Source organism: Micromys minutus (assembly GCF_963924665.1).
Source record: "Micromys minutus genome assembly, chromosome: 21".
Taxonomy (NCBI): domain Eukaryota; kingdom Metazoa; phylum Chordata; class Mammalia; order Rodentia; family Muridae; genus Micromys; species Micromys minutus.
Genome location: NC_137956.1, coordinates 37,798,729 through 37,822,319, shown reverse-complemented (window position 1 = coordinate 37,822,319; position 23,591 = coordinate 37,798,729). Strand labels below are relative to the sequence as shown.

General features: G+C 37.9%; 1 protein-coding gene across 1 annotated transcript in view; it reads left to right on the top strand.

Annotated features, from left to right (window-relative positions):
* Positions 1–23,591, top strand: part of DOCK3 (dedicator of cytokinesis 3) — a 331,413-nt gene that overhangs the window by 241,091 nt on the left and 66,731 nt on the right. Inside the window, exons 16-24 of the mRNA XM_080933917.1 lie at positions 1,318–1,480; positions 2,129–2,235; positions 2,741–2,912; positions 3,239–3,336; positions 6,413–6,496; positions 8,117–8,217; positions 11,939–12,020; positions 18,324–18,494; positions 22,314–22,506. Of these exons, the coding sequence (XP_080790043.1) occupies positions 1,318–1,480; positions 2,129–2,235; positions 2,741–2,912; positions 3,239–3,336; positions 6,413–6,496; positions 8,117–8,217; positions 11,939–12,020; positions 18,324–18,494; positions 22,314–22,506 (1,171 nt within the window). The remainder of the gene's footprint in view (positions 1–1,317; positions 1,481–2,128; positions 2,236–2,740; positions 2,913–3,238; positions 3,337–6,412; positions 6,497–8,116; positions 8,218–11,938; positions 12,021–18,323; positions 18,495–22,313; positions 22,507–23,591) is intronic.

Genomic DNA, 23,591 nt, shown 5'->3' with positions numbered 1-23,591 from the left:
CTTTGGTGAACAACAGTTAGGCTTTATTTCTAGTACACATGTCAAATCAGCCTTTTTCAAGCCTCACTTTGCTGTACTGGCTAAAACCCCATAAAGGAGACAGAATGGGAACTATTAACTCTACTGTACAGGGGAAAAGGGCAAAATAGTTGAAATCATCTCCCAAAACAGACAGAAATAAAGGAGAATTTTTACAGGAATAAAAAAAGTGATTTGAGTATCACTGTAAAACATTAAGTAAACTCAACATAGTGTTGAGATAGGCAAGATCATTGCTTACATAAGAAAGCACTGGAGAGGCAGTTATCAGCCACTCATGCATTTGTGGAAAGGAAGCTCTCCTTAATTCTGTTGCCCCAAAATCCTTGCAGGGCAAGGGACAGACACGTACTGTCTGTATTTTTGTAGTAATGTTTAAAGGCTAGAGTCAGATCAAATCTTATATATCCTGCCTCATGGAAAGTTAACAGAGATAACCTAAAAATAGTTCAACATGGCATTGAGGGAAATTACAAAGCAGTCTTTGTCTTATAACTTAGGATTTCTTCTCAGTCTGATAATGTGTTATGAGTGGTGACGTCTCTCATGGAACTCCTTCTCTGCCCCTCTCAGCAAGAATGAGACTTACCTTGGTGATGCAGATGCACCAGCCAGCTCCTCCAGCTTGTCAGCTTGTGTGGTCACCTCTGAGCCAAAGATAATAGAAGTGTTATGATTGACACCAGGAACGCTTAGCCTTTTGACATTTTGTTGTCTTCTACAAATGTACTAGGCATCATCCATAGCTATCCTAGCATGTATGTGGCCCATGATGGGCCTCAGATTAGATATTCCTAGTATAATTATACTGTCTATACAGTTACCTCCAAAAGTACTGAATTTAAGTCAAATATGTTATCATCTGGTCAGATACAAAAATACAGTATTTATATAGAATAAAATGTTCTAATGACAGAAAAATTGAGGTACTTTTAAAAAGTTACTTATTTACTTTACATTTCAAAACCAGTCCCTCTCTCCCAACAAGTAACCCCTCACAAAGATCTTTCTCTAACCCCCACTCCCTTTTCCTCTGAGGGGAGCCCCCTACCACCACCCATGGCTCATCAAATCATTGCAGGACTAGGTATATCCTCTCCTACCAAGGCAGACAAGGTGGCCTAGTTAGGGGCACAGGCTACATAGGCAGGGAACAGAATCAGGGACGACTCTCATTCCAGTTGTTGGGGAACCTACATGAAAACCAAGCTGCACATCGGCTAGGGAGCTAGGTGCTGCTACTATGGGTATAACATCTCATTTTGCTTCTCTTTCCAGGACTGTATCAGCTTGGGTTCAGGAGAACCAAATAGGAGTTCCTATCACTCCTTTGTTCTCTACCACAGTAATAGTCCGCGTTGGGGAGAAATTATCAAATTACCTATTCCCATTGACAGATTCCGGGGCTCCCATCTCCGATTTGAGTTCAGACATTGTTCCAGTGAGTAAAACTTTCCTTCATATTCTCTTGAGGATAAAAGTATAACTATTCTTGAAGTAGAATTGTGAGAACTCTTGTTTTTAGGGCATGAAAATGAGGAAATAGAAATAAACAGAAACAGGATATCATCAGAGGCTGTCTTGGATTGTAAAAGCAGTGGTTTAAAACAATGGGATTTGTGGCTGGAGAGATGGCTCAGCAGTTAAGAGCAATTTGCTCTTCTTAAGGACTTCAATTCTGTTTCCAGAACTGACATCAGATGATTCAAAACCACATATAACTCCAGCTTCAAAGGATTTGATGTTCTCTTCTAGCCTTACATACACATGTGGAGTGCACATACATATAAATAAAAATAATTTTGTAAAAACATCTTGTGCTCTAATACTGGCTTTCCCTAGTATCTGAAATGTCCAACGTTATCTGGGATATTTTTAATGCTTACTGAACTACTTTAAAGAACCCTTTCCTACCCTATCAAGCCCAGGAATTTAGTTTCTGTTGTGGTCATGGTAGCTTATAAAGCCGTGGAATAGTAAATGGAAATGCAGACCAGCATATTTCTCATTCTCCTGCAGTCAAATTGCTAAGGCTTGAGTGTGAGTAACAAGCATTAAGGGGATTTCTAATAATTGGCTCTGCTTACAGCAAAAGACAAAGGCGAAAAGAAACTCTTTGGCTTTGCATTCTCTCCACTGATGCGTGATGACGGCACTACACTCTCTGATGATATTCATGAGCTTTATGTGTATAAGGTATGGACCTGGCTTTCTTCATCTCCATTCTTCAGCCCACCATGATCATTCTCAAGTATGATCTCATTTATGTGGTTTTCACTGGTCATGCCAGAGGATCTGACATAGCACACTGGTGGGTGACACTAAGACAACTGTGTCCAGGCTTTCCCTTTCTAGGTGTGTTAGTCCTTCTCCTACAACTCATGCCAACAGGCCGGAGAAATCAATTACCAACTCTTCTATGCCATTATCATTTAAATAATATGTTTCAAGTCCTGCTATTTAAGATTATGTTCTCAGTTGCCACAGCATAACAGCTGCTAACAAATGTTGCTTAAATATCAGATCGAGGCCACACATATTCTTTTGTGTTCTGGGAAATCTATGAACAGAAAGCACTCAGAGAACCTGCAACCCAAGGTCCAAGCTTAGGAAGATAGTAATAAGCATTAACTTTGAAGTTCCCTTGTTTCTGCTTATTGTATGGCTTAGGAAATGCTCTCTGTTCTTTGTTTACCTACAGTGTGATGAGAATAGCACATTTAACAACCATGCCCTGTACTTGGGCCTGCCCTGCTGCAAAGAAGACTACAATGGCTGCCCTAATATTCCTTCCAGCCTCATCTTCCAGCGTAGCACCAAAGAGTCTTTCTTCATTTCTACGCAACTTTCTTCTACCAAACTCACACAAAATGGTAGGTAATGGCACCTACAAAGTGCATTCTTTTGTTTCCATTTTACTGCTTCTACGTTGTTTGCATGTGTTAGGACATGAGCTGCTTCTTCACGACAAAACAGGGAGTTGCTCATCAATAATAGCCCACAGAGTTGTCCATGGCTGTGTAGTTTTGGGTTCCCATTCAGGGTATAGAGATGTATTTTTCTCCTTTTTGTTCAGCATTTAAAAAACCTTATCAGATTCTGTCACTAGTTTTGTCTTCTAGATCCCACCTGTTTGTCTGAAAGGTCTGGGCCTTGCTTAGCTTTATAAAGTTCACTCCTTTTGGGGCTTACTTTCTAGTGGACCTCCTTGCTCTGCTGAAATGGAAGGCCTTCCCAGACCGGATCATGGACATATTAGGGCGGTTGCGGCATGTCAGTGGGGAAGAAATTGTTAAGGTATGTCTCTTACCCAACCTAAGTACACTCTCCGAGGCAGAATACAGACAGAAGGCCTTCTATGTAATTTCTGCCAGATACATAATAGATGAATAGGAATAATTTGGGAGGTTTTTCTTTTCTTTTTTTTTTTTTAAGTTTCTTTCCAATTTTAATTTTTATTATTTTTTATTGGTTATTTTATTTACATTTTAAATGTTATCCCCTTTTCAGTTTCTCCTCCATAAGCCCCTCCCTCCTCACCCCTCCTCCCCCTACCTCTATGAAGGTGCTCCCCCATCCACACACCCACTCCTGCCTCAGTGCCCTAGCATTACCCTACCCTGGGTCATTAAGCCTCCACAGGACCAAGAAGCTCCCCTCCCAGTGATTCCCAATAAAACAATCCTCTGCTACATATCTAGCTGGATCCATGGGTCCCCCTTTGGTTGGTGCTTTAGTTCTGGGAGTTCTGGGAGGTCTGGTTGGTTGGTATTGTTCTTCCTATGGGGTTGTAAAACTGCTTCAGCTCCTTCAGTTCTTGTCCTAACTTCTCCAGTGGGGTCCCCACACTCAGTCTGATATTTGGCTGTGTACATCTGAATCTGTATTGGTCAGGCTCTGGCAGAACCTCTCAGAGGACAGTTATACCAGGATCCTGTCAGCAAGCACTTTCTGGCATCAGCAATAGTGTTTGAGTTTGGTGTCTGCAGATGGGATAAATCCCCTAGGTGGGGCAGTCTCTGAATGGTCTTTCCTTCAGTCTCTGCTCCACTGTTTGTCCCTGCATTTTCTTTTGGCAGGAACAATTCTAGATTAATATTTTTGAGGTGGGTGGGTGGCCCCATTCTCACCTGGGGGCTGTGAGTTTATTACATTTTAAGAATTATATAATACATACAAAATAATTATATATAATTATATGTATAATATTATAGGGGTCCTTTTTTAAATTTTAAATAGAGCCCACAAAGATGTCTATGGTTGTGTTCTTAGTTGTAGGGTTCACATCCAGGGTGTAAAAGATGGATGGATGAATGGATGGATGGATGGATGGATGGATGGATAGATAGATAGATAGATAGATAGATAGATAGATAGATAGATAGATAGATAGATGATGATGATGATGATGATGATGATGATGATAGATAGATAGATAGATAGATAGATAGATAGATAGATGGATGGATGGATGATAGATAGATAGATTGATTTAGTTTCTGCTATGGTCATAGTAGCCTGTAATGCCTTGTAATATTATATGTAATATATATTATAGTTATATATAAAATAACTTTAATTTAAATTATTTATAATTATTAACACATATAATTACATTTTAATTTAAATTATAAACCCTATTTTTATGACTTGTTTTACTTCCCACAGGGGAAAAAAATCATACTAAAGAATAGCAGTAAAAAGTATCTGCTCACAGTCAATCCCAGGTTGTGCTGTCTGAATTTGTTTACTTCTCTCTAGGTCTTAGTCATTTTCCGTACTTTATGGTCTTCAACACACAAACATGGGTTATTTATTATAAATACTATGACTACTGTCATTTAATTTGTAGCTGTTAGTTTTGCCCTATTTTTGAATTTATTATTTTTTATTATTTTTGTTGGTTATTCTCTGTATTTACATTTCAAATGTTATCTCCTTCCTTTCTCCAATTCTTCCTTCCCCTTCCCTTGCTTCCATGAAGATGTTCACACTTCCAACCACCTACTCCCACCTCAGTGCCTTGGCATTCTCCTACACTGGGAAAACAAGCCTTCACCGGTGTTTTTGCCCTATTTCTTACCTGGAGTCTATACTAGGAAACTTTCTTACCCTCTAGCATGGCTGCTTTCTCTATGTATCTTCGTGATGTGTCTCATCTAATGAGACACTGTCCTTCTCAGTTGTGTTCTCAAGCTTGCTCTGAGTAGCATGTTTGTTTGTCAAGTTGGCTTTAGCTTGAGATTGTACCAAGCACTTCTAGTAGCACAACGCCAGCAGTAAAATACTACATAGTAGATTAACCTCTTCTGAAGAAAGCAGAAGAGCTTTGGATTTGCCATGAATAGCAATAGAATAATATTAATTTGCTTTGTATTGTTTTGAAATAAGTTGTAAATGTTGTATCATTTACATGCTTTGATTGACAAAATAATAAAGTTTTCATTTTTCAAGGTATTCCAAAAACTCATTGTTATTTTTACTATTATATTTTTTAGTTCTGCAGCCTTAAAAAGGGAAGGAAGCATATGCTTAAAAGAAAAAAATAGCAATAAATAACACTGCCAGATTTTTATCTCCATCAAACCCCCCCCCCCTTAGGCTGCATTTTTCTTTCTCCTGAGATTCTAATTTCTAAACCAGAACATAGCTTTGTGTAAATAAAACCTAACATACTATAACCTCATCCAGATACACTTTATATAACTAGGCTACAGTAGAGAGTGAAAGACATCTTAATTCTTTTCAGTTCCAGAAAAGTGATTTCAAAATGAATATGGTATCAGAACCACTATTTTTATTTCAAAACATGTATTATATCTGGATTTTTTATTATTGCTTTTTCTTTAGAAGTTAGCATTCAAGAATATAGCCTTATGGCAATTTTTGATATTCAACGATCATTATGCTTAATCTATACTCACCAAGAATACTGTTTCCATGTTACATTCTGTCCTACATGAACTTTATGCTTATGGTAACTAGTGGGATTTCAATGCATGCTATCAAACCTCTAAAAGAACTAAGTACTGACAAAAAAATATTCATGTAGTTTTATGCCAAAATGCCTTTAAAATCTGTATATGTATTCCTCTATTTTTAAAATAAAGTTGTAAGAGAGAAAAAAAAGTTTAGTATTCACCCAGTTAGAAGAGCCACTTTAGATCTTCTACAAGATTCTTGATCTATATAAAGCCCCAGGTGACTACCTAATTGTCCCTTATCTAGGCAGAGTCAGGTACTAGATGTGTTTGTCATACTTTTAAGATTCTTTGAGATGTTTTGTTGTTTATTGAGGGCTAAAGTCATTGCTGTATGAAAATTTAACCATGTGTCCTAAGACATGAACCCTTTGTTTCTTGTGTTGTTACAGTTTCTGCAGGATATCTTAGATACACTCTTTGTGATTTTGGATGATAATACAGAGAAATATGGCCTTTTGGTTTTCCAGTCTCTGGTAAGTCATTTCCTTAATTTTGATTTACTTTTATTTATATTCTCTCATACAATACATCCCAACCACAGCTTCTCTTCCCTCCAGTCCTCCCAGTTCTCCACACCTCTCCTTCCCCCAGATCTACTCCTCCATCCTCTTCTCACCCTAGAAAAGGGCCAGGCTTTCAGAGACATTGACCAAACATGGCACAAGATACAATAAGACCAGGCACAAACCCTCCCATCAAGGCTGAACAAAAAGTGGTCTCAAGAGCAGGCAAGAAGAGTCAGAGACAGCCTTTGCTCTTACTGCCAGGAATTCCCCATCAAAAAAAAAAAAAAAAAAAAAAAAAAAAAGAAAGAAAGAAAGAAAGAAAGAAACCAAGCTAACAACCATAAAATATATGCAGAGAACCTAGTACAGACCCAAACAGGCTCCACAATTGCTACTTCAGTCTCTGTGAGCCCCCCATGAACCCTGCCTAGTTGATTTCTCTGGTGGTGCTCTCCCAGCGTCCTCAACCCCTTTGTTTTTCACAATTCTTCCTCTCTTCAGTGGGACTCCCCAGGCTCTAAAGGGAGAGACATTATGGACCTGGGCTTGCTCTTTCTCTGCCTAATGTTTGTCTGTGCTTCTCTGCATCCATTTTTATCACTTTCCAAAATGACCCTCTCTGATGTTGACTGGACTAGACACTGATCCGTGAATATAGCAGAATATCATTTTATTTGGGTGGGTTGGTTGGTTAGTTGGTTAGTTGGTTGGTTGGTTGGTTGGTTGGTTGGTTGGTTTCATTTGGCCAGTTGTATTTGGTCCTACACTAGGTCTCTGAACTATCAACCCTCCAATTCCTGGACATCCAGGCAGTATTGGGCATGGGCTCCTTATTAATCATTTCCATCATACGTTTCAAAAGAAAATCTAAGGGAAGCAACTTATTAGACTGAGTTAGAAGATTTGTTTTCAATAAAAAAGAGTCTGAGAATTATCACCAGAGAAAAACAAACCAGCCAACCTAAATGTCAAATTTCTCCAAGATCAAGTTTGAAGAATTGGATTTGAGGGCTAAAGAGATGATTCAGCAATTAAGAGCATATACCACTCTTACAAAGGACCCAAGTTCAGTTGAGTTTAATTTCAACTCCTACGGTTGCTTTAGTAAAAATGGATAGTAATAATCAGTGTTTGGCATACTTTAATATGCACATTTCCATAGAAGAGTTGTATATTCAAGACAACTCTGTTCTTCAATCTATGAAATAGGGAATTGAAGTTAAGCTCGAACAGACACAAAGAGTTTGCTCCTCTGGCTTTTATTCTGCTTCCCTGATCATTACTCTATTCTCCAAGTTTTGGAGGACACCTGAATGTTTATGCTTCTTATACAGGTATTGTGTTATCTATTCCTGATCCATATTGTACCAGTTATTGTTGTAAATCAAGAGGCTCAGTAACATAGGTACAGATCTGGACAGGAAAGTTAAGGGAAGGAAAAACAAGACATACACACAAACAATGGAAATCTTACTTCACATAGGGAACACTAGCAGTTTGCTCTTTGAAGAACATGAATCTTCCCTCCTAGGGAATTTTTCTCAAGCCTTTATTGAGCTATGGTGGCCTTCTTTCTATCTGTCTCAGGTTTTCATCATCAACCTGCTTCGAGACATAAAATATTTCCACTTCCGACCTGTAATGGACACATATATCCAAAAACACTTTGCTGGAGCCCTGGCCTATAAGTAAGTTGTATTTTGTATCATTGTTGTAACTTGTATTTGAGTAAAAAATCAGAAATTTAAGAAGTTTGGTTGTAGCCAACATTCATTTAGCTGATGTTTTAAACTTTACTTTTGTGATTATGGTAATATATATATAATTATGTACACATTTTATAATATATTTATATTCTTTTTTTAAAATAATTTTTAAGATTTATTTTATGTACATGAGCACACTGTAGCTGTCTTCAGATACACCAGAAGAGGACACCAGATCCCATTACAGATAGTTGTGAGCTACCATGTAATTGTTGGGAATTGAACTCAGGACCTCTGGAAGAGCAGTCAGTGCTCTTAACCACTGAGCCATCTCTCCAGCCCTATTTTTATATTCTTAATATCATAAAACTTACTACCTTAACCATTTTTAAGTTTATGATCTCATGTTGTTTAAATTTTCATGCATGTTGTTTTACCATCTTCACCTGAACTCCATCCATCTCCCAAATTATTTTCATCCCACAAGCCAAAAATCTCTGAACCTCTGTAACATTCAGCAGTAAACTTCTTCATCTCCCCAGCTTTTGGAAAACATTGAGCTTTTTGTCTTTGAATGTTAACTGCTATTAAGTACCTCATATAAGAGTCAAAGTATTTGTCCTATTATGAGTAGCTTGTTTTACTTACTACATCATCTGTGTTCGTCCATGTTATAGCATATATTTTTTTTAAGAATGAACAATAGGAATCTGAAAAGATGGCTCAGTTTTTAAGTGCACTGACTGCTCTTCTAGAGAACTAAGGCTCAATTCCAAGCACCCACCTTGCACATTCCTTTTCTGTCATCCATCAATAGCTAATAGTTTTGTAAGAGGGGTAGTAGCCCATGACCCCTTGACTGACTGTTGACACCCCCAGTCTTGTGCATGCCCAAGCAACAGCTGGCAATGTTAGTTCACTATTTCAGTGGCCCATGGCATGCCTGGAAGATAACATTTTACAGCCTGTCTTGCTGTCATCTGGCTCTTCTTTTTTAACCTCTTCTTAATGGTCTTTGATCCTTAAAGAGGGTGATGTCCTTTTTAGGGCTGAGCACTCAGCAGTCACCTATTCTCAGCACCATTTTAGCCACTAGTCTCTGCATTTGGTGCCATTCACTACAAAAAGAAGCTTATCTGAGGAAGGTTAAAGAAGCGCTTGTGTATGGGTATAGACATAAACACTTGCAAGTCAACTTGATACCATGTCTATTTGGCAAAACAACAGTAATAAGACCTTCCCACCCATGTGTGTGATTTTTAAATAAGGTTTATAGTATCAAGCCTTGAATTCCTTCTTGTGGAGCAGGTCTCAAATCCAATTAGGAACAGTTGATTAACCTCAAAACACTAGTGCACTGGTGGTTTTGTCTGGCAGGTTAGCATTGTAGCACTTAAGGTCTACTACTGGGTGAAAGAGTTGATGGGTTTTCTGCCTCCTGCAACCAGCCCAGAAACTTCTGGGACTGTGTATGTCAAGCAGCAGGGAGGAATTTCTTTTTTAGTTCCAGCATTATTTCTCATATCCTGCCGCCCAGATTTATGGTGTCTTCAACAATAAGGTCTCACTACCTAAAAAGCAATGACCATAGCCTATATTTTGGGTTATATGGACCTTCCTGACCAACACCTCACGGGGAGGTAATGTTACCTGGTAACGGGATATTTGAATGCCTGTGGCTTCTGAGATTGACATCCACTCATGCAGGCTTCCTCCATTAAAATTAATTTTTAAAATATATATTTAGTTAGCTTATATAGTACTAGGTTTCTACATAATTTCTTATATTCTTACTTTTAGTTAACCTTCTCCCCTACTCCCTTCTCTAGTTAAACCTTACCAACCTAGTATTTCTCCCTCTCTATTCACATTTAACCATGTGTTCTTCTGTCTGTTCCTCTTTCCAGTTATCTTACCCTAGTTTTAACTATTCTGTTTTTGTCTTTTTAACAATTTTGTTTTGAGCTTTTCATTGACCTCTACACAGTGTCAGGATCATAACCACTAATAGAGCAATAATATGATCTAAAAACAGAAATTTTTTCTTCTTTGCTTTAGATTTGAATTACCTTTAATTTTATTTTCTTATTGCTCTAGGTACAACTTTAATATATAGATAGGTGGATAGATAGATAGATGATAGATAGATAGATGATAGATGATAGATAGATAGATAGATAGATAGATAGATAGATAGATAGATACAAGTATCTTTTCTTTTTTCCTCATCTTAAAATAGATGTCAATCACCAATAAATACAATGTGAGCTAGGTACCCGCTTTCTGCTGGGAATGTAAAATATACTTTATTACATAATTGCTGTACTTTTTCTTCTAAGAATTGATGGAAGAACTACTGAAATTGTCTTACTTGCATGAGAAATATGAGAATCTAACATAGCATACCAAATAAAGATCAAATAACAAGATACTTCATGATAAACAAGTTAGCTAAAACCATTGGATAAGTAAGATATTGCCATTGTTATGAAATTAGCATAATTTTACAGCCAAAAATAATTCTTGACAGTGGTTCTGTCAAGTGGTGCTCAGAACTCTGATACTTGGGTGGCACTTTGGAGAATAAACACTATATGATTCATCTTCTTAGTTTTCAACAGTATCTTTAAGATGTACTGTTATTTCCTACATATGTCAGGTGAAGAGAATAAGGCACAGGGGAATTAAATAACATGTCTAAGAACACAAAACTGCATACTAGTTGGCCCCACAGTGTACATATACCCTTTACCTCTATAATGTCTTGCCATATCATATACATGTGTTAGATTATGGGCCTGCCCCTTTAAAATATGGTACCTTAAGAGATTAGATGTGGCAGCCCAGAAGAAATCAAGCCACATACCTTCTGTAGCCTATTCCTAAGAAAAAAGAACTAACAGGCACCTCTGGGACTATTAGAAGAAACCCAGCTTTTTTTCTGCTACTAAGGACAAGACATTTTTAAACTATGATTTTTTTACCTAGCACCCGACTCTATGTCAGAAGTCACAAAGGGTAGGCCAAAAAATAAGAAGTGTCTCCACTCACTCTGGAAACCTAGAAGACTCAGAACCCCTCCTCCCTTTTTTTCATAAATTTGAAGGCTCTTCCTTTGGGATCTCCTTTACTATACAGGGCATTTGTCTCTTCTAATGCTTTTCCACTTCAAGACTTGACACCTTAAGTTGTGGCATCTGTCTTTTAATAAAGCTAATTCTGAAGGGTAATTTGTTTCAATTCCTTCATACAAACTTGCTGATTCTTCTCTTCTTAAAATTGTAATACTTCTGACCCAGTAAACTCATTTCTCTCAGGTGTCTTGGTCCTCTGGAAATGAGGTGTGGAATGGAGTGATATTTAAACCTATACACTTTTATTCAGTCTACTAGTTAGTTTTGTATGTTCTGGAGATGTTGCAACTTAAAGCAAATCAAAATACATAATACAATTGGGAAAATGAGAGTGAGAATCTGTGTTTGTGGTCACTAGTAAAATTCTATAGCTCCTTTTGGACAGAAAATGTATCTCTCTCAGATAATATGAGAATTCCACAGCTGCAATGGACCCATCATCACTCCAGCTCATCAGCATAACATTATTTCCTATTTGACAATCGTTGATTTTTCTATTTGACTAAATACATGTTTACAGCTACATTGCCTTTTGATTAAAATGGAATTTCTGTAAATACTCTTTCCAGGGAGCTCATTCGCTGTTTGAAGTGGTACATGGACTGCTCAGCAGAACTGATTCGACAGGACCACATTCAGGAAGCTATGAGGGTAATGTCTTGAGCTTGCCACATGTGAGGGGATCATTCCTACAGTTGTTTGAGAGTATTATCATTGGTTAGTGCTCAAGACAACTGTAGTGTACTGACCTACAGTGATGCCTCAATGTATGTAATCTCCTTTCCTCTCCTTGGTTATGTTCCAAAAGAGCACAACTTATTATTACCCTTGATCATTTTACCCGGAAGCAGGAAGTGCACATGGATCTGGCCATTATCCTCTGCCTCATTTCTACCAGTACTATCAGTTTGCCCTTCCACTGGCCCAAGTATTGATACTACTTAAAAGCTAATACAGATTGCAACATTGATTAGAATTAAGACTGAATACCATTTCCCTCATTGGTGGTTACTATGTATTGTTTTGTGGAATTATGTTGAGTAAAAAGAGAGAAGTGGATATACATGCCATATGAAGATGGTTGAATGATAACTTTAAAACCTTGGACTTAAGGAGAATCTGGAGTCTTCTGTAGTATGATGTCTGTACTGTGGCTTGAAGAGGGTCCCTAATAGTACAGCTTGCTTTTAACTGCTGGGTAGGTCCAGGTAATAAGAAGATCCTCACTTTGAGTCAACTTCAGTCTATTTACTCCGCATAGCTACTCTATATACAAAAAAAGAGCCAGAGAAGAGGAATTAAATCCTTTTTTAAAATAGTTTCAAGAAAGTTTTCATGTCTTCTAGAAAGACCCATAAAGTTACTATCTTTCTTTTTGTATTTGTCTTGTCTTGTCTTGTACTTGGGTTATCTTTCCTTAAAGTTGCTTTTTAATTATGGCCTCCACCCTTTCTACATAGTCATAAAAGGAGAATGGTATCAAAGTTGTTTTCCTTTAATATAACATATCTATACTAAGAAAAGGCCCCATATCATGTGTTGTTGTTCTTCCTTACATGGTGCTATGTAACAGAAAAGATGGATGGAATGAAGTCACAGGTCTTTTTTGCTTTGTTTGACTCTCTGAACATACTTTAAACACCTGGAGCTTTAAGATTTTTTCCCCTCCTTTGTATAAATGTTCTCTAATAGTTACTGACGCTTCTGGGTGCTAAAAGCATACATAAGACGTACCCATCTCCTAAGAATTGAGCTAAATGGGAGATTCTGTATGAACCCATTAATTAAGGAAATTTGGAAGATTTTCTTTTCATCCACATTAACATGCCATTATGCAGGTCTTGTTGAGAAAGCCATATTGTTAAGATTTTATGGGTGCATCTTCCCTGTCTTGGATAGAAGCCACTATCTCACAGCATACATTCTGGTTCTCTGGGTCTTACAATCTTTCTGCCCCTCTTCTGAGATATTTCCTGAGTTTTCAGTGTAGGGACTGTATTGTAGGTGTATTAGTTATGGTTGGGTACCCCATAGTCAGGTTGTTCTTTGTATTTTTATCAGTTGAGGATTTCTGTAATAGTTTTTATTGCAAAAAAAAAGACTCTTTCGTGAGGGATGAGACTCATTTATCTGTAGGAATAAAAAGACCTATTTAGACTACAGTGTAGGAAAGTGGCAGTATGGTTCCCTTCTACATTCCATGAACTCTCTAGCCATGAGTTGTTGGTTAGGTTCATAGTACTGTCTTAGAGTTTTCTTTGCTATAAAGAGACACCATGACCAGGGAAATTCTTATAAGAAAACCATTTTATTGGAGCTGACTTACAGTTTCAGAGTTTCAGTCCATAATCATCATGGTAGAAAACATGGCAGTGTCTTGGTAGACATGGAACTGGAAGAGTTGAAAGTTCTACATCTTGATCTCAAGGAAACCAAGAAGAAACTGTCTTCCATGGGCAGCCAGGAGGAAGATCTGAATCACACTGGGTGGACTGAGTGGAGAATACTAGGAGACCTCAAAGTCAACCCCCACAGTAACACAGTTTTTTCAACAAGGCCACACCTATTTCAAAAAGGCCACAGGATAAATAGTACTACTCCCCGTGAGCCAGGCAAAGCTACTCAGACCACAGGTACCGAGCGTGGATTCCCCTTATTGAGTGGGCCTTAAGTCTAATTAAATAGCTGTTGGTTGCTCCTCAGATAGAAGGACCACTTTGCACCAATGGGAATATTTTGCTGAGCTAGTCATTGTTGTGGTTCGTAGGCTTGAAAGTTGGATGAAACTTTCTTCTCTTCTTTTACAGCTTACATAGTGCTTATGAGGGTTAGTTTTGAGGTGGCTTCCATTCTGTGTCTGAAGTTTGTGGTGTCTTCAACAACAGTCTTACCTTCAAATTCTGGGAGGCAGCCAAGGCCAATGATAATAGCCTCTACTGTTTTATCTTGAATTTCTTTACCTAAACTTGAAGGAATATTTTTCATGCTTGACACTGAAGGTTTAATTAGCTAGTTTATGGAGAGAGCATTATTAACTCCCATGTAGGATGTCTTAGTCACTTCTATTGCTGTGAAAAGACCCTGACCTCAGCAATTATTATAAAAGAAAGCATTTAATTGGTGCTGGGTTACAGTTTCAGAGGTTTAATTCAATGACAAGCAAGCATGGTAGGCATGCTGCTGGAGAAGTACTTGAGAACCTGATCCACAAACAGAGAGAGATGGGGTGCTGGAGGGAGGCAAGGAGAGCAGAGGAGAACACAGAGGAGAGGGAGACTGGGATTGGCATAGGCTTTTGAAACCTCAGTGCCCTCTCTAAGTGACACACTTCCTCCAACATGGCCACACCTCCTAATTCTTTTAATCTTTTCAAATAAGGCCACTCCCTGATGACTAAGCATTCAAATATATGAGCCTGTGGAAGCCATTCTTATTCAAAGCATCACATGGCATAACTATTAAACATACATGCTGGCAGGCACACACACACACACACACACACACACACACACACACACACAAGCAACATACAACAACAGTAATGTTACACTTTGGCAAGTATCCTTAGTGTTATTTATCTTTCCTCTCTGGTCCTCGAAGTTAAAGTCTCCTTCCCCATTTTTCCCATTTCTCTTTCATACCACCAATGTTCTGCCTACTACCCTTTGCTGTGAAGAGACCGTGGCCAAGACAAGTCTTATAAAATAAAGCATTTATAAGAAGTCCTCCCCCTCATAGTTTTTTTTTCCTAGTTTTTGATTACTCCCATGTTACATACTAACTTTAAATATTCAGAATTAGGTCTTTGTCTTTCTGAGTCTTGGTTACCTCACTCAGTATGTTTTCTAGTTCCGTCCATGTGCCTGCAAAGTTCATTATTCTTTACAGCTCAATAGTATTCTATTGTATATATGTAGCACATTTTCATTATCTATTCATCAGTTAAAAGACATTTAAATTGTTTTCTTTCCCAGGTTATTGTGAGTAGAGTGGCAATAAGATGACTGAGCAAGTATCTTTCAAATGGAATAGGAGCTGGCTTTTGACAAATAGAGCATACTTTCCACTGCTGAGCTGCATCATTTCCTTAGCAGGGAGGAAATGGGTACAGTGAATCTTCTTGGTGATAAAACAGTTGTGATAGGGGATGGAGAGATTAGTCAGTGAACAAGAGCACTTTCTATACAAGTATGAGGACCTGAGTATGAATCTTAGGACTCATGAAGCTTAGCTTGGCCACAAGCAACACTACAGTCAGCAGAAATGAGGACCACTGGGGATTTTGTGCTGCCAGCCTCACTCCACTTTCTATGAGAGACCTTGTCTCTAGCCTACACATGCATATAGGTGTGTACACACACCAGTAAATATATCATACACACATACATAAAGAGAAAATTTGTGAAAACTTTCACAGTCTTCTCTCCTTTCACATTTATTGAGAGAAATAAGAACAGGGTATCTGCTTTAGACTCGGCTAAATGCTTCATTTTCTCAAAATAGGGTTGGGAGAAGCCTGTTGAATTAAATACCCTAAGAAGTACCATTCACTTGCCATACTCTGTCTTAGGATCTCAGGTAGGAAGCTGGTTATCAGGAGTGAGAAAGGGGGAAATCGGGTAGTAACAGATACAAAGTGGACTTGCTTTTCTTAGCTATGTCTAGTTTGCACAAGACTTTTTTGACACCATCCTGGTATTTCTTTACACACTATTTTATATCATAGAACTTAGTAAGATAACCATCATGTGTGAAAATTGCTGGCAACCTTACTATTAGAATCTGCCCTTCTGAACTAGTAAATATTTCTTAGTGTCTCTCTTATATTAGTCGTTTCTGACTGAAAAGCAAACAACTAAACAGTGGTGATAAGAAAATATTTTCTTTTTAAATTTCAAGATATGTTTAGTATATAACTAGATATAACATTATAGATATTCCGTGGTTTCATATTTTTAAAAATATTTCTGTTTCCCATGTTCTACATAATCACTGATCCTTTGCCTCCTGAGGTTAGGTATCTGACAGTATAACATTTGATGGGCTAACATTGTACTGTAAGCATGTGAAATTTTTGAGAAAATATACAATTGGTATTTTGTATTTTCTGCTGCACAGACATGAAGAATCACTAAAATGTAGATACACTGGGACAGTATAGCTTACAAACATCTAGCTGGATTTATAAATTAACAGATTTTTCTCAAATTCTCTAATCACTAGATGTTAAAAAAACTGCTAGAACAGGGCTCTAGCACTGTATGAGACTGATGGTTTTATTACTTTTTTCATTGGTGTGATCAAATACTCAATTAAACTTATCTTAGCTAACAGCTCAAAGGAATGCTATTCATCATGGCAACAAAGACATGACATCAGGGGTAGCTTTGTTTGTGGCATAAACCAATAAATAAGGAAAGAAGGATACAAGTCTGACTTTCTCCTTTCCCATCCTTTAAAAAAAAGTTACATTTATTTATTTGGGGTGTGCCTGGAATGTGCATGTGGAGATCAGAGAACATTTTCCCAAACTAACAGTTACCTATATGAACTGAATTTTCTGAGCTAAACCTATCAGGCAGATTCAAGGGAGGCTGAGAGCTGTTTTCTTCTGTGTACTTCAAGTAACTCTGTTTTGCTTTGTTTTGATCCACTGTCTTAACCTTTCTGTTATCTGAGATAATGTAGCATTTCTTTCGTTAGAAAACAGTCTTGGGGCATGAGTCTATTCTCTTAAAGGAGAATTACTTTGTTGATAAACATCAGCCAAATTGCAAGGATCCATCAAAATCACATTTTGCTCTTAAGCCACATTTTGAGAACACTGTCTTGTGTGTTATAATAAACTGTTAACGGTAAATGTCTTGACTGGAAGAAACTAGATGTGTCAGGTATATTAGCTGCTGTATAACCTAGGACTAGTCCAGATTTCTCTGATCTTTTATAAGGCAGAAGTCCATATTTAAGACCCCAACTATAATGTAAATTAGTTTCAGGAGATTCCTTTAGCATCCTTTCCTTTTATCTTAGTTAGGGTTTCTATTGCTGTGAAGAGACACCATGACCAGGGCAACTTTTATGAAAGATAGCATTTAATTGGGGCTGGCTTACCATTTCAGTCCATTATTATCATGGCAGGAAGTGTGGCATCATCTAGGTAGACATGGTTCTGGAGAAGGAGCTGAGAGTTCTACTTCTTGATCAGAACATATCCAGGAGACTACTGAGCACAGGCAGCTAGGAGGAGGGTCCCGTCCACACTGGATGGAACTTGAGCACTAGGAACCCTCAAAGCCCACCTACACAATGACACAATTTCCTCCAATAAGGTCACACCTCCTAATAGTGACACTTCTCATGGGCCAAGCATATTCAAACTACCACACCTTCTTACAATAAACTCAAGTGTAGTTATACCAGGTGTGTGGGTACATATCTATAATCCCAGCATTTCAGGAGATAGGCAGGTGGCTTGTGAGTTTGAGGCCAGATTAGGACATACAGCAAGTCCCCGCAAAAATAAAAAGAAAAATGAAAAAGAAAAAAGTAGTTAAGCTATATCCTTGCATTTGAGGTTTTTCATTTTCTGTTCTTAAATATATATATATAGGGGCTAGAGACATGGCTCAATAGTAACAGCACTGACTGCTCTTGCAGAGAACTGGGTTCAGTTCCAAAAAAATATTAAAAATAAAGTGCCTATTCATATTTGGAATCACATGTCATCAGATTTGTTTGCTGGGTTTTTGTTTGTTTGTTTGGTTGGTTGGTTTTTTGGGAGTTTTTTGTTTAGTTTTGGGTTTTTGTTTTGGGTTTTTTGGGGGGTTGGTTTTGGGGGTTGCTATTGTTTGGGTTTGTTTTTTGTTTGTTTTGTTTGCACTAACATTCTTATTATGTGAGTTGTTTCTGACCATCTTCAATGACTGTCCATTACTTTTCTTCCCACATTTCTAGGCTCTGGAGTACCTTTTCAAGTTCATTGTGCAATCACGAATCCTGTATTCAAGAGCCACATGTGGGATGGAAGAGGAACAGTTCCGGTCTAGCATCCAGGAACTTTTCCAGTCCATCCGGTTTGTGTTGAGTCTGGACAGTAGAAACTCAGAAACACTCCTCTTCACTCAGGTCTGTGGACTGTGGAAAATAGTGTGGGGTTTGCTCTTACTGTTGTGTCGTGGTGTGCTGTGTTGTTTTGGGGATTCTCTAAATTAAATTTTTTCTTTGACAATTTCACATATAGCTTCTGATTTCTGTTTTCCCAGCCCTCTTTTGTCTCGTTTCCTTTATTAACAACTTTCTGCTCTTACCTACCAGTTCTTTTCCAAGATTCTTGGCTTTTATTTGGGTTTTGTGACCCATTTAGTTTAATCATGACCATTGTGTGACATTGGTTTGGACCTATCTATCACTGCCTGGTGGAGTATCCAGTGGGTGCACAACTGGAGACAGTGATTTCCCCTCTTCTCTGAAACTATTAGTTGCAAGTAGTTTAGTAGTAGGGGTAGGACCTGGGAGACCCTTCTCCATCCATTCCTTACTATTAACAGTCACATTCTGGAGCAGACATCTACAGCTACTATGTGGAGGAGCTATTGCTGCTGGGATTCTTTGTCAGAGTTTTCTTTGTCCTGATTTTCAGAAATGAAGAAACCATGACAAGATTTTTGTGTTGGGAAGGAGGTGATTTGCAAGTAAATATTTGGTAGAACAAAATGCTACCCTTTACTTGCCTCGGCTATGAGGTATGAAAGAGTTTAGTGGCTATATACTAGGAAAGCAGCAGAAATTTGTTATTATGAATTCTCTTCAGATCAAATTTGTTAGTTATTATTATAGTTATGAACATCATATTCATAGGGAATATTTAAAATATACAGGGTACTTTATTTCCTAGTTAATTTTTATTATAACTTGTCTACTAGAGATGTTAAGAGTGGGATAGATTGAAAGCTACTGGGAATAATTGAATGCATTGACTAAGAATTAGAGCTAGATTCTATTACAGTTATCAGTGTTAAAAAGAAATTTTCTTCCTAATATCAAAGTTTTCTAACTAGCTAGTCAACTACCTTTAATAATCCAACTTATACTATAATAAATCAAATAGTCATTACTCCATCCACATAGGAGTTATTTTCTCTTAACAAATTAGTACACATTTATCTCATGGATTATAGTTGTTGAGTATTTTGAAGCTAATTATGCCAAAAGATGCCAACAGAGATGGGACAGTTTCTGTATGTCTATCCATTCCATTATGGCATGCTACTGTATGGTATTAGTGAAAGTGGAATCTCTTCCCATGATCTCACAAAAGTATCACAAGAAACTCATTGTTTTCTTTCTAACTTTACTCCAATCTATCTGTTCCTTCTAATAGAGGCCAAGGGTGTCTGCTGCTTTTTACCCCCAGCCAAAAATAGTTACAGGGAGACCAAAAATAGCTAACAGAACAGAGTAGATATTCTTTCTGGGTGTTTGGCAATGCTTTGTACAGCAGTGGTATTGCTACCACATTGGGACAGATGGCTTAGATCTGCATGGTAAACCTGGTATCATCTTAGATATGTTTAGGGTTCGACTCTCATTCTTTGCTGCCAAGCTTATGTTTCATGAGTTTCAGAACTCTTGAAAATTTTACTATACAGTTAGACTTTCTATCTTTGATCATGACTATCAGAAGTTGTGAGAGTATGTCTTTCTGTCCTGGGGCATAATTTCAGGAAAATTTACCATTTAAAGGAAGGAATTGGCTACAGTGTTATTATTAAGACACAGCTACTTCCACCCATTTTGTCTTTTGTATCTGAATTGCTTATATGCTTGTATGCTAGTTTTAACTGTAAAACAATTTCCGTGATATTTCATGGATGTATTAACCTGAAGATATAATTCACATAAATTTTACAACTTTAGTCTGGCTTTAACATAAGGGACAGTAATACAAGGCCTTTCCCATGGCATAAATTTTCACTCACTACACACCATTATCTACTACCTTATAAATCATTTAAGGAGAACACTTTCTCTCAACCTCAACTCACTTGTTAAAAGGGAGCTTTTACCTTCTGTTCTATTGCCCTTTTTAAACCTTGTTTGTATTAGTGGTATAGGAAGACTAAGAAGTACAAGGAGTTCCCCTCAGAGAGCTTTCAATTAATACAGGAAAAAAATAAGAACTAGCTCAGCTTAGCTTATTTTCCTGCTGCTGTGGTAAAATATCACAAAAGCAACTTAAAGGAGAAGGGGTTTATTCTGCTCATAAGTTGAAGGTACAATTCATTATAGTGGAAGGCAACAGGAGATTGAAGCAGCTGGTCACATGGTATGCCCAGTCAAGAGGCAGAGAGCAGTGACTGCATGTTGTTGCTCAGTTCTTTTTATTTATGCAGTTCAGGATCCATCCCCTTCTCAGAAAATAGTCCTGCCTACAATAAAGATGGGTCTTCCACATCAGTTAACAGAATTAAGATAATCTCTCACAGGCATGATGAGAGACCCATCTCCCAGGTGATCCTAGACTTTGACAAATTGACAGTTAACATCACATAGCATTTATTGAAGACCTGTTGTGTTCTAGACACTCTGCTGGAATCAATGAACCTAGTTTTCCCCATAGGCCAATAATATCATTATCTCCATTTTATAGATGAAAAACCAAAAATTAGGACAACTCATCAAACATATAGCAGGCAAATGACAAAACTGAAGATTTATTTATTTATATTGAATTTGTTGTATCTTCCAGGTTGATCTTAAAAGTTGCCACTTCCTGCCTCAACTTTCTGAATAGCTAAAATTACAGACATGAAACACCACACCTGGCTTAAAGCTGGAATTTGAACTCATATGTGTCTAATTTAAAAATCTATTATTTTTCTCCTATAGTGTTCTGCCTCTCAAAAGTTATGGATCAATATTATCTGATTGGGGCAGCAAGATGGCTCAGCAGGTAAAGGCTCATGATGCCAACCCTGATGACCTGAGTTTGATCTTCAGGTCCTACATGGTGAAATGAAAGAACCAACTCCCATAAGTTGTCCTCTGACCTCCACATGAGCATGTGCTCCCCCACTACATGAATAAATAAATGTAATTTAGATAAATAAAACTACTAATGCCATCATGCTTCCCCCACCTCATTAAAATAAATGATTACATTTCTTCAAGAGACCACATCTTGCTTCCAGAGCTCAGATCTAGAACCCCATGTGCACATGTTTTCTCTCTCCCTCTCCCTTTCCCTTTCTTTGTCCTTTTCCTCCTTACTTCCCTCCACGTTTGGGCCATCTGAGTCTCTGAATTCTTAGTCTGCATTATTAGTCCTCAAGAGTTTATAACTAAGTGAACCCATATGTTTCTCATACTTCTACTACTAGAGATCACATATGAGAAAATAATATACATATTCTTCAGATTATATACAAATATCATTCTCCCTGAAAAATTATCTAGTTTTTAAAACTGGGTTACTGCTATTTTAATGGAGTTTAGCAGGTTCCGCTTGAAGGCACTCAGCTTTTGCTTACTTTTCCCTTTCCCTTTCTTAGAGGTTTCTGGTTTGTGTTGGGAACCAGAATTGAAAAGTCAAGAGCTTAGTCATAAACTAAAAAGTTTAAGCTTATTTTATGAGGAAAAAGAGCTGTTTCTCTGTAGCTACATTGTGTAAATTTCTCCTTATACTTCCTTCTATTGCCTGCAAATGCCTGGGCAGTTTCAGGTGGCCTGAACCCTAGTGAAAATCCCTTGTTTTAGTTTTGAATTTCCTTTCCTCATGCTCCAAGAATCCTATAGGGCTCAGTAGAGTCAAGGGCCAGGGAAGATGCCTCTCAGGGCAGGGCTGCTGCAGTGCCTTCTGAAACTCTTTCAACCTCATACCTTTGAACATACAAGATAAACACAAACCAAACTTTGATCTAATCACAGCTTTACTTGCTCCCACAGGCTGCACTACTTAATTCCTTTCCCACCATCTTTGATGAGCTTCTGCAAATGTTTACTGTACAAGAGGTAGCAGAGTTTGTGAGAGGCACACTGGGAAGCATGCCTAGCACTGTGCACATTGGGCAGTCAATGGATGTGGTAAAGCTGCAGTCCATCGCCAGGACAGTGGACAGTCGCCTGTTTTCTTTTTCAGGTAAATGAAGTTGAAAAGAGTCAGATTTTATTTCTTCCCTTCCTTTGAATTTAAACAGTTCAAAGTATCAGTTTAACAACCATAATGTATGAAATCACTGACCCTGTAAGTGTAGTGATTTTAGTAAACTATATGAGAAATTCAGTCAAGATTTAGGCCTACTTGCCTCTCTCACAATTTACTCTTAGGAGCCCATGCCTTAGAGCAAGCTCATAAGACGTTGTATTGGTCCTTTCATACTGTGACAGTAAAATTCCACAAGCTGGGTGGCTTTAAAACAGCAAATAGTGTGGGTATGATACCAGGTGGATTTCTGTGAGTTTCAAGCAAGCCTGAGCTACACAGTAAGACTTTATCATATATATACCTAACTAGAACACATACCTGTAACTTCAGCTAATGAAAAATAAAAACCATCCTTGGCACCATAGGAAGTTTGAAATTAGCCTAACTTACATGGGACCCTGTCTCAAAAAAAAAAATCAAAAAAACACAAATATTTAATTTTTAAAGTTCTAAAGATTCGAAAGTCCAGTATCAAGATTCAAGTAGGTTTAATATCTAGTTGAATCTACTTTCTGTTTCATAGGTATCTCTCTTTTTTGTTTTATTGCCTTACAGAAAGAGCAGGAAAGCACTCTGAGATCTCTTTTAAAGGGCCATTAGTCTCAGCCAGGAGAGGTTGCACACACTTAATTTCAGAGACAGACAAATCTCTGTGCAGTCAAGACCACCCTGATCTACATAGCAAGTTCTAGGCCTAGCAGGCCTATACAGTGAGACCGTGTCTCAGGAGGAGGTAGGGTACTAATTTCATTCATGAGGATAAGGTACTCATGACTTTATCACTAGGAAGTTATCCCACTTCAAATGCTGTCACTATAGGGATTAGGTGTATGGATGTATGAATTCAATAGGGACATAAACATACAATATGTAGTGGGTGATCCTTGGTCTCCAGGCACAGGTACAGCCAGATGCTGGCTGTGGAATCCTGTCTCAACACGAGTCAGATGAAAGGACAAAGGGAAGGAGAAAGGACAAAAGAAAAGTTCCCAGTTCAAGAAGACAAGGATAAACCATCA